The 12,345-nt window shown below is 40.3% G+C and overlaps 1 protein-coding gene across 5 annotated transcripts; it reads right to left on the bottom strand.

Moving 5' to 3' along the window:
- Positions 1-83: 83 nt before the first annotated feature.
- fip1l1b (FIP1 like 1b (S. cerevisiae)) lies at positions 84-11,869 on the bottom strand. Of its 5 annotated transcripts, none has more exons than XM_028415658.1 (16): positions 11,591-11,869; positions 6,755-6,809; positions 6,178-6,247; positions 5,985-6,097; positions 5,804-5,868; positions 5,599-5,709; positions 4,877-5,007; positions 4,504-4,622; positions 4,114-4,170; positions 2,515-2,614; positions 2,267-2,423; positions 2,111-2,192; positions 1,757-1,812; positions 1,471-1,660; positions 1,108-1,254; positions 84-681 (listed from the first exon to the last, which is right to left on the bottom strand). In XM_028415658.1, exons 1-16 carry the CDS (start codon positions 11,667-11,669, stop codon positions 537-539), a joined length of 1,677 nt encoding a protein of 558 aa, XP_028271459.1. In that variant the 5' UTR covers positions 11,670-11,869; the 3' UTR covers positions 84-536. The 5 variants fall into 5 exon arrangements, with proteins under 5 accessions (XP_028271459.1, XP_028271477.1, XP_028271467.1 ...); XM_028415676.1 differs by having other exon boundaries at positions 84-678; XM_028415666.1 differs by having other exon boundaries at positions 4,114-4,167.
- Positions 11,870-12,345: the final 476 nt, after the last annotated feature.

Below are 12,345 nucleotides of genomic sequence, written 5' to 3'. Positions count from 1 at the left end.
TCAAACTTTCACACTTAATATCACACTAAGACTTAAAAACACATTCAATAAATAAATGTTATAATAAAGGTCACAAAAAGACATTTTATCAAAAGTGTTTTGTTTAATTGAACTCAACTGACAGCTTTCTACAGATGTCTTCATTCAGGACAAGAACAAAAGGACAACAAACAAATAACAAAAAAAGAGCTGATTCAACTGATCGTCCTCGATCATAGTGAAATCTCTGATCATCATCTAATGGTTACAGCAGTGCTCTGAGAGAACAGCTGGGTGTAAGAAGAAGAGGTGGTTGGAGACAGACCAGCCCTCCTTCACCTCCTCTACCTTTTCCTCCTCCTCCAACCCCGTCCACCCTGATGTGATGGTGGTAAGAATGATTGACAGCTGGATGGAGGAAAATGGAGACTAATGGAGAGGGAGCATCGATCACTCTGTGACTTTATGGATTTTGCTGGTCTCTTGCTCATTTTTCTCCTTTTCTGGTCAGTATGGAGACAAATGGAGAGAGAGGAAAAAAGAGAAGGCGGTCAGCATTACTCTATGGCCTCCTGGTTCTCTTGGTCTCCTCCAATCTCCTCACTGGCCTCTTTGCCCTCTTTGCTTCTCTTGCTCTTCTTGTGTTTGTGCCTCCGGTGGCTGTCACCCTCCTCGCTGTCATGCCTCCTTCTGCTACTGCTGCTAATGAAAGGAGAAAGAGGAGAGTGTGATAATGGCAGCAGCAAGTGAGTAAGGAGATCAGCACAGGAAGTACAGGCCAGACGTGAAGACAAAAGAAGTTGATGTGATTGAAGGTGAGAAAGAGGAGATGGATAAAAAAAAAGTTGTGGAGATCAATAAGGACAGAAGAATAGAGGACAGGAAATGGAGCAGGAACAAAGTGACGAAGAAGCATGATAGCAAATTTAAAAAGGACAAAAGTGGAATAAACTTTTCAATGCAGCCGCTGTGCATCTTTTTATTCTCATACAATACACATGCAATTACCGACCTCAACAAAGCGGTGAACAGAGCCAGTGAACAAACATATTTCAATTAGGCGCAGGGAAAAGGAAATGCTTTGGGTTAATGGATATTCTCATACAAAAAGTCTGAGTGTTTATTTACCTGCGAGAAGACTTGTGGCGTCCCTCTTCTTTCTCTCTGTGCCTCCTCTCTCTGTGTCTTTCCTCTTTCTCTCTGCTTGACCGGTCACGATGGCGTTCTCCATAACCACGCTCCTGATACTCACGATAACGATACCGCTCCTCATCACTGTGGCAGCAGAAAAACAGCTATTTTTGTTTCACTGCACGCATACCAAACAAGCAACTCTCTGGTTGAAGATGAAATATGCTAAACTTCAATAATCAATAATAACAACAAACTTCAGCGTCTAACTGTAGGTGAATAAACCTTTAGACAATATACATATATCATCTAAAGGTTATATACCATAACAAGTATGTGTCAGAGTGTGCTTTTTGTCACCTGGTGTAGCTCATAGCTGACGGGCTGTGCTCCCTCTCTCTCTCCCGCTCATGTGTCCTCTCTCTGGGTCTTTCTCTGTCCTTGTCTCGCTTGTCGTCACGACGTGGATAGTAGTCCCAGGGTTTGGAGTTGTCCATCATTGGGGGCCAAGGAGGAGGCACACCACCAGCCATGGGTGGAGGGTAAGCACCTGGCAAGATACAGAAGTGTTACATGGCAAAACATGTTATAATAGATATTTGTTAGTTATGCAAGTTTTTCTGTGTTACTGAAGTCAGAGTTCAACCTTGAGGAAATGGGTATGGAGGGACTGAGCGTCCATCATAACCTCCAGGGTGACCACTGTGGAAAGAGGACAGAATCCATGTTATGGGAATTGTTGCTGTATGTGTGTGTGTGTCTATGTTACTTCCATCATAACCATGACAACAAGTTCTAACACTAAGCAGGGAAAAGGCAGCAGTGAACGATGCTAGCAGCAAAAAAACACTTCCTTAGCAGACTCTGTACTTTTTATTTTTTATTTGCTTGTACTCTCTAATATTCAACTAGTTGTTAATTACTACAAGTAATGCAGTAAATGTTTAATTTTTCAGCTACTGTGTTTAAGTGCGCATACAGGTGTGCTTATATGTGTTACCTGTCCATAGGGGGTATGATAGCAGGAGGAGGCCCACTAGTAGGAGGAGGAAAACCAGGAGGAGGGACAGTAATGGGTAACCCTACAAAAATGGAGAAAGAGTTAACACACTGAAAATGAAGCAGATTTGTGCAATTACAAAGTAAGAGCACATACTGGGTGGGGGTATGAGTGGGGGTGCTGTGCTGACAGTCGGTGGTGGAGGGAGAAATGGGGGTGGTGGTATGTTCGGAGGAAGTGGACCAGGAGGAAAGAAGGTCGGAATCTTAGCTGGTGTTGGCTCAGCCTCTGAGGTTGAATGGTCGGAGATAACCTGCACAAAAACATAGTGCACATGCATGAAAACATTTACAAAAAACATATTTTTCCTAAATCAAAGTTACTGATCCTGCTGCTTCTTGTACTTGGATATTGTTGCCATCTAGATTGTGTCTGCGTCGCCCTTCAACCCTGCTGATGGTGGCTGTCTGTCCGCCAATCACATCAATGGTACCACTTGGCTTCCTAAAAATAAAGGAATAAAAAAAATGAAAGACATGAAGGTACTGACAAGAACATCAAACAAATGACAAATGCTGACACCACATACACATACAATGAGCAAACTTATTAATTATCAGTACAAATGCCTGTCAAATCAATTCAATAGCTACAGTTCAACAAGTTCCCCAATACATCATTAGTGTAGCTACATTTTTGGGGGGTTCATACTTAATAATTGATGAATAATTTCAATTTTTGAATGGTTCCTTGGTTCCTTTTTGTTTAAAACTTGGATTTAAGCTGATTTTAGTCCAGACCACAGACCGCACAGATACAGCGAGGTTCATAAATATTGGAACAGTGATATGTTTTCACACAATGACTTTGAAATGAAATGCTCCAGGTGAAAAGAAAGTCAAGACTTTCTGCTGTGACTGAAGCGGTTTGACAAACATGTGGCATTAACCATTCAGGAATTATGGCCATTTCTATACACAAATGGTGGTCCATATAATATTATGACATAATTAAAACATAATATAAGGACTGCCTTATATGAAAATCTTTTGCAGTCAATGACTGCGTTTCTATTTGAGATGTTAGGTGCTAGACCTCTACTGCCTTCAGCTGCTGCTTCAGTAAAAGCATCCTCTCCTTGGTTAAGATCAGGTGACTGACTTTCAGCCAGTCAAGAAAATCCCAGGTCTCTGCCTTGAAAAACTCTTGGGTACCTGCCATAGCACTCTATATGTTTTGGAGCATTTGACTGAATCTGAGCAGAGAGTATAGATCTATACATTTCAGTGTGTGTATACAAATGGTGATCATTCCTTAATCCTGATAATTGTCACACTTTTGGTGGAAAAAAAATTGAATTGAAGCAGAAAGCCTTCTGAGTCTTTCTGTTAAAATTCAATGGCCAAATGCAAAAAAAAACATTCACCGTTCCATTAATCATGAACGTGACTTTCCAGACCTGCCTGTACACAGATAACAAGTATATCTGCAGTAAGACAATATAAACCAAAACAGCAGCCAGGATTATTTATCTCTCTGTAAATAAGACTGAACAGACAAAAACAGGTTCCCCCCTAAAGAAAGCAAAAGCCTGAAAAATAGAGAAAAGCTGTCACATCAATCACTGTTGCCTGAAACATTTAGTTAATTTCACCTTTGAATATCCAACCAAAGCACAGCCTGTCCGAACCTGAGTTGATATTGTAAAGTACAGTCCAGTACATTTTGACATAACTCACCATTACCTTCTAGCGGTTTTAGGAACATTCTTTTAAAATAATACAACACATTAAAATTATCCACACAAGAAGACAGAAATGTGGGCAGAAACATAGGCATCAAACAACATGTCTGTGAGGCCTGGAAAGAACCACCAGGATTTTTTGCTATGACCATGTATTACGGACAAGAAAGACGGCAGGCAATCATAAGACTGTATTTTTTTTTCAACATTTCCCACCAGGCCCGTTTAACCTTGTAGGGACAAGGCCATGCCCACTTACGTATAATAAGACAAGTCCTGAGCAGGCGGGCCAGTCCACTGAGGGGGAGAGATCCTACTATTTTGAAACAAAGGACAGGGGTGATGAGAGTAACATCGGCCCTAACACACATAAACACACACACATACAGCCCTTAGGCAGGAGACCCATTTTAACCTGAGACACGCTCCTGAACACGGGGATGTGCATCCTTTCGAATCTAGACTAGTGTCTGATAATGTTAATTTTAACCCTAAATGTGTTTCTCTAAGAAGTCTTTTCTTATAGCCTCCCATTTCCCATCATATCACTGGCTTCTCAATCTTATTGTGAGCTATAATACCAATACAAATGCTAGCGTGTTTTTCTCTTGAGACTAATAATAGGTGACGATGTATGCTGAAGTGTTACCTGGTGACCTGACTGACGACAGATTTGTAGAGGCTGACAGGAGATGTGAAGTCTGACTTGGACGTGTGAACCGCCAAACTGGACAGGTCCTTTTCATTACCTGTCCGGCCCTGCTGAACCTTGGAAAGAGAATAAAAAAAATTAATATCTTTCTGAAGGGATGTTCACAGAAGAAGTAGTGAGTGTTTATTTTAATGCTGATTAGTGAAATAAAAAGGAGTGTACCCATTAACTAAATAAATCATTAAATGGCAGCGATACAATTAAGCAGGATTGATAAACTGGCTTCCCCTCTTTTATGTAATAACACTCAGGAATGTGGAAAACTCTACTTGTGATGAAAGAAACAAAATAGTAAGCAGAGGTCTCCTACAGTTATCTTGCTTGTCACAGAGCCAACTGTCGAGACCTCCAGGCCCATACGCAGCCTCTTCTGTTTCTCACAGTAAGCCTTCCATGTGTCTTCATTGAAGCCATAGTTGAAGTAGTCTGACAGATCCGCTCCTACATGCAGGGAAACACACAAATTTTAAAATATAGTGCAGGAGTCAACAAATCAGTCTAATTATTGGCCACAACATACAGGTCACAGTTTTCAGTTCGGTTCACATTGTTGAGGATTTTTCTACTATAAGCACAAAATATATCCTAATTATCCAATTTTTACCATATTAAAGAATCAGTTCAGTGTTTCCCCTATCATTATATCAGGTCAAGTCAATTTAATTTCTTTTTAATTTCTATATAGCACCAGATCATAACAGAAGCCATTTAAGAAAACCTTTCCTATAGAACAGGTCCAGAACCGAACAGAACACTCTCCCGGAACCGAAACACGTTCTGATTCTTTTCCTGAACCATCCCACCCCTTGTATTTGCAGGCATATTTGATATACTGGTGAGTACAAACAGGCCTACATCAGCTTATATTGATAAAATGTTTTGTATTATGGGCTTTGGCATTTTTGATAGAGGGCCCAATTTAGGGCCTCCCTTTGCCACCGACCGATTACAATAACACCCCACAAAAACCTACAACTGTAGTGCCTAAAAGAACAATAACATTTTTTGTCTCATATACAGAAACATACACACCTGGCTTCCTCCAGGGTTTTTCTTCAAAGGACTCCATGTCCACCTCCAACACCGGAACACCATTAATGTTCCCAGGTGCATCGAGATCCACCCCCTTTAGCTTTGTGGTCACTTTAAATAAACAAAACCACACGTGTCAGTGAACACAAATTTCAAAGGTATGAAAACAAATACAGCGAATGTCAACAGTAGTAGTGAGTGACACCTTGTCCATACGGTCTGGAGCCAGATGTTTTTATGTTGAGGTTGACAGGTTGAACTCCATAAGTTCTAAAAGGAAACAAAACACAGAAAAATCCAAGATCAACTATATTAGACCACCCAAGTATCAAAGTTTTACCAAATCATCACAAAATCTGAGGAACTACACAAAATCTTAAACCTACGTGTACTGTGGTGCTCCAGGTTTTATGTCACCAATGGTGACACGGACATCATCGTCGTCATCATCACTGTCACTGTCACTATCTACATCCTCGCCTGCAGCCTCACCTGTAGCCTTAAAGTGCAGAAGAAATGTTACACATTTCAAAAAAGGGCCAAAGATATAGCAGGACTGTGTTCAAGTCAGCTACCTACCTCAGAGGCAACTCCATTTCCTGTAGCGTGTGCAGCAGCCACATCATCTGTTGAAGCATTAGCAGGTGCACTGCAGATAACACAAAACATATTACAAAATAGAGATTAAGTCAGACCGATCTTCCAAAGGTCCATGTGACCATGTGTTTGTCAGCAGTTAATAGTATATGAGTTTCAATTCAAGATATTCTTTAGGATAAAGTTAAGTTATGTATTTGCTATGTGCCACAGATCACTCTTTTACCACGAAAAACATGTTGCCTCACTTTTCTGATTACACGATGCAGGTGTGCTCAGGCCTGACAGGTGTCTAATGTTTTTATGCATTTGTACAGACATAACTCAATAAAATTAACTACAAAACTAAATGTATGTTTCAGGGTGTAGAAAACATCGTCTTAACTAACTCTATATACAAATGCTGTGATAGATCACGTGTTGATGTGTATGTTAAAAGGTGTTTTTCCTTCACTGAACGCATGCTGCTCCTCGAGCAGGTGTTTTCTGTCACGTTTTTTTCGTGTATTACAGGTTAAAGTTGTTTGTGCGGGTCAGGTGGGATGTCAGATGCAAGTACCTGACGGCAGCATTTAATTTGGCCTCTTCGTCCTCGTCTTTGCTTTCCGATTCGTCTGAAACAGAAGTAAAACCCAATTAGATAACTAGAAAAGCATTTCCTGAAGAAAATGCAAGTTTGATTGCCGCAGCTGAAGCATTGCTTTGAACGCTGATGTGAACGATTGCTCTGAATTGCTGGAGAATCTGCAATCTGAACTTAATTTGCTGAAACACAGTTAAGAATTTAGAAAGATGAAGCTCTTATCTGGAAAAGTAGAAAATGTTTTAATATTATGAAGATATGAAAGAGAAACAGCTGAAGACAAGAACAGTATGAAGTCACAACCTTAAAGAATATTCTGTGAATATACCATATGAAAGGTCTGAGGGTGGAATAATACCATAAGACTATAAGAAGCTCAGGCTGTGTGATTTGAATGTGGAAAAGTAGTATACAGCTGAAGGATGATCAATGTGACAGATATAATGCTTAAAGTCTGATAAAGACTACAAATATGGCTGCTTTGTATGCTTCTAGTGAGTCAGTCTGTCACCATGGTAACGGCCCTGCCTGCCTGCCTGCCTGCCTGCATCCATGGCAACCGGAATGTTTATCAGCTGCCCCTAACTGCAGCTCTCTTTCCCCCTCCTAATGCATTTCCTATGTAAAACCACCCTCCGAACAACGTCTCATATTCTCCAAACCGAAGACTTTAGACAAAAAATAAGAACACCGTCAGAATCCCAAGAAGTTGCTCTACAACTGGTACGATTTTTATGTCTGGGATGTCGAAGATGTGGAGATGGCGGCGAGTTAGAAAATATGGCAGCTCTGCTTCTCTGTTTTTGGTTTTACATTATGTCTTAATGGAGGAATGACCGGCACTCTCCCCGAACAGCTCGATCTACAGGCAAAACTGTTTGGTGTTGAGTTTTAAGACCAACACCAACAGAACCCAGACCATTTTTCCTTCGAACTGGTGGCCAAATTATCCCTGTCAGACAAAAGGTGCAGACGTGACAGCAGGATAGAAACGCAGAAACTGGTTTAATTTTTTTCCCTCCCGCACTCTGAGCGATGACTCACCCACTCTAGCTCCCAACATTCCACGCAATACACACTAATGTTAAACTCAGAAGAGACCTCAAAAACCACTTCATCTTTAATCCCCTGGCATTTGAAGACGGAGCTGAACTTCCAAATTCTGAATACAACTTTTGAAGACCAAGACGTTGGAAGTATTTTAAGCCTCGAATGGTTTCTCTAACTTAATATTTGTAGGAGCAGTAGCATTTTGCAAAATGCATGGTTTGAAGGGCTCTCCCATTGACTCCAATGTTAATTTGAGGGTGGAAAATGTTTAATATTTTTAATATTATAATATTTGTAATTATTATTGAAGGTTTCCGGGAATGTCCTGCATGAGCTGAATCTTTTGATGTTTGAATGGTTTGAATCGGCCCATGCATTCTGAAGATATGCTGAGCCAAAAAACGTACGGAAGAATAATAATAAGAACTAGAAAAGCATTTCCTGAAGAAAATGCAAGTTTGATTGCCGCAGCTGAAGCATTGCTTTGAACGCTGATGTGAACGATTGCTCTGAATTGCTGGAGAATCTGCAATCTGAACTTAATTTGCTGAAACACAGTTAAGAATTTAGAAAGATGAAGCTCTTATCTGGAAAAGTAGAAAATGTTTTAATATTATGAAGATATGAAAGAGAAACAGCTGAAGACAAGAACAGTATGAAGTCACAACCTTAAAGAATAGCCTGTGAATATACCATATGAAAGGTCTGAGGGTGGAATAATACCATAAGACTATAAGAAGCTCAGGCTGTGTGATTTGAATGTGGAAAAGTAGTATACAGCTGAAGGATGATCAATATGACAGATATAATGCTTAAAGTCTGATAAAGACTACAAATATGGCCGCTTTGTATGCTTCTAGTGTGTCAGCATGTCACCATGGTAACAGCCCTGCCTGCCTGCCTGCCTGCCTGCATCCATGGCAACCGGAATGTTTATGAGCTGCCCCTAACTGCAGCTCTCTTTCCCCCTCCTAATGCATTTCCTATGTAAAACCACCCTCCGAACAACGTCTCATATTCTCCAAACCGAAGACTTTAGACGAAAAATAAGAACACCGTCAGAATCCCAAGAAGTTGCTCTACAACTGGTACGATTTTTATGTCTGGGATGTCGAAGATGTGGAGATGGCGGCGAGTTAGAAAATATGGCAGCTCTGCTTCTCTGTTTTTGGTTTTACATTATGTCTTAATGGAGGAATGACCGGCACTCTCCCCGAACAGCTCGATCTACAGGCAAAACTGTTTGGTGTTGAGTTTTAAGACCGACACCAACAGAACCCAGACCATTTTTCCTTCGAACTGGTGGCCAAATTATCCCTGTCAGACAAAAGGTGCAGACGTGACAGCAGGATAGAAACGCAGAAACTGGTTTAATTTTTTTCCCTCCCGCACTCTGAGCGATGACTCACCCACTCTAGCTCCCAACATTCCACGCAATACACACTAATGTTAAACTCAGAAGAGACCTCAAAAACCACTTCATCTTTAATCCCCTATCATTTGAAGACGGAGCTGAACTTCCAAATTCTGAATACAACTTTTGAAGACCAAGACGTTGGAAGTATTTTAAGCCTCGAATGGTTTCTCTAACTTAATATTTGTAGGAGCAGTAGCATTTTGCAAAATGCATGGTTTGAAGGGCTCTCCCATTGACTCCAATGTTAATTTGAGGGTGGAAAATGTTTAATATTTTTAATATTATAATATTTGTAATTATTATTGAAGGTTTCCGGGAATGTCCTTAATGAGCTGAATCTTTTGATGTTTGAATGGTTTGAATCGGCCCATGCATTCTGAAGATATGCTGAGCCAAAAAACGTACGGAAGAATAATAATAATAATAAAGACGTAGAAGAACAAGAGTTTGATTGCCATGGCAATCAAACTAACTAGAAAAGCATTTCCTGAAGAAAATGCAAGTTTGATTGCCGCAGCTGAAGCATTGCTTTGAATGCTGATGTGAACGATTGCTCTGAATTGCTGGAGAATCTGCAATCTGAACTTAATTTGCTGAAACACAGTTAAGAATTTAGAAAGATGAAGCTCTTATCTGGAAAAGTAGAAAATGTTTTAATATTATGAAGATATGAAAGAGAAACAGCTGAAGACAAGAACAGTATGAAGTCACAACCTTAAAGAATAGCCTGTGAATATACCATATGAAAGGTCTGAGGGTGGAATAATACCATAAGACTATAAGAAGCTCAGGCTGTGTGATTTGAATGTGGAAAAGTAGTATACAGCTGAAGGATGATCAATATGACAGATATAATGCTTAAAGTCTGATAAAGACTACAAATATGGCCGCTTTGTATGCTTCTAGTGTGTCAGCATGTCACCATGGTAACAGCCCTGCCTGCCTGCCTGCCTGCCTGCATCCATGGCAACCGGAATGTTTATCAGCTGCCCCTAACTGCAGCTCTCTTTCCCCCTCCTAATGCATTTGCTATGTAAAACCACCCTCCGAACAACGTCTCATATTCTCCAAACCGAAGACTTTAGACGAAAAATAAGAACACCGTCAGAATCCCAAGAAGTTGCTCTACAACTGGTACGATTTTTATGTCTGGGATGTCGAAGATGTGGAGATGGCGGCGAGTTAGAAAATATGGCAGCTCTGCTTCTCTGTTTTTGGTTTTACATTATGTCTTAATGGAGGAATGACCGGCACTCTCCCCGAACAGCTCGATCTACAGGCAAAACTGTTTGGTGTTGAGTTTTAAGACCGACACCAACAGAACCCAGACCATTTTTCCTTCGAACTGGTGGCCAAATTATCCCTGTCAGACAAAAGGTGCAGACGTGACAGCAGGATAGAAACGCAGAAACTGGTTTAATTTTTTTCCCTCCCGCACTCTGAGCGATGACTCACCCACTCTAGCTCCCAACATTCCACGCAATACACACTAATGTTAAACTCAGAAGAGACCTCAAAAACCACTTCATCTTTAATCCCCTATCATTTGAAGACGGAGCTGAACTTCCAAATTCTGAATACAACTTTTGAAGACCAAGACGTTGGAAGTATTTTAAGCCTCGAATGGTTTCTCTAACTTAATATTTGTAGGAGCAGTAGCATTTTGCAAAATGCATGGTTTGAAGGGCTCTCCCATTGACTCCAATGTTAATTTGAGGGTGGAAAATGTTTAATATTTTTAATATTATAATATTTGTAATTATTATTGAAGGTTTCCGGGAATGTCCTGAATGAGCTGAATCTTTTGATGTTTGAATGGTTTGAATCGGCCCATGCATTCTGAAGATATGCTGAGCCAAAAAACGTACGGAAGAATAATAATAATAATAAAGACGTAGAATAACAAGAGTTTGATTGCCTAGCAACGGCAATCAAACTAATAATAAAGACGTAGAATAACAAGAGTTTGATTGCTTTGCAGCAATCAAACTAATAAGCAATGTGTAGTATTAGCTGCTATTATTGAAGCAAAGCTCATAATCTAATCGTACAGAAGACTTATCATTAGCTCGGTTGTTGTACTCTGAAGATTATAGTATAATGTCCCAAAACTATCTTTAAGATACTTTAACCCATGCCATGCTGCTGCAAAAGCTAATAAAAAGCAAAACCACTCGGGCACTGTTAGCTTAGCTTTCTAGCTAACGCTCCTATGCTATCCTAGCAGCAGACAGTGCTAGTTGTGGGATAGCAGTTTACTATCAGTGCGCCAGACACACAGACTTACACCTCCGTCCGCCTGGAAGAATTATGTTATTTTAGTTTGTTTGTTTTGCAGTTTGTACCTCCATACAACCATTCTTCCTCCTCATCTCCAGCGCTGGCATCAGTGGTGGTGGTTTTGTCCGCTTCCTCCGCAGACATCTTTAGCTAAGCCGGAGAACTAAACAACCAACAGCAACAACAACGACAGGAGTCCACAACGCTTATAAATACGCCTGATTTAAAAAAATACGAAAATATTGTTAGTGGGGACGCGTATTTATGCTGATAAATTAGGACATCACAGATTCATCTCAAACGTCTGCGAGTTAGCCTGGATCCGGAAGCGAATAATGGCTCCCGCTAAGGTCATGGGGCGGGTGAAGGAACCACAGCGCCCCCTGTCTGTCAAACAGACCACCCTCCATGCAGGTACTGCATGTTGGTTAATGTACACATGTAATGTTTTCCCCTGTGTTTTGGACATGCTCTAGAAATATATAGTTAATTACGTCTGTGCCTTCTTTCTGCTCTCCGTCACTAATCTGTTTTATGTAGGTGTAGATATATTGATCCACAAAATACTATAATCGAACAGACGGATTGAGAATTGATTTCAGCATTAATATTATTGACACCAAACAGATTCATCAGACATTAAATCACATCCAGTGTATAGTGTATAGTGTCATATATTACTTACAAGCACAGTGTGTTAAGTTAAAACAAGTAATGCATATCTTTAAATTTTTATATTTTTGGTTTTAAAATGTATTCAGAAAATTAGAGTACAAATGTCCTCCAGGGCCACAAATCCTGCAGGTTCACAGAGTGTTTG

Source organism: Parambassis ranga, chromosome 1 (genome assembly GCF_900634625.1).
Source record: "Parambassis ranga chromosome 1, fParRan2.1, whole genome shotgun sequence".
Lineage (NCBI taxonomy): Eukaryota > Metazoa > Chordata > Actinopteri > Ambassidae > Parambassis > Parambassis ranga.
This window is presented reverse-complemented; position numbering and strand designations above follow the sequence as displayed.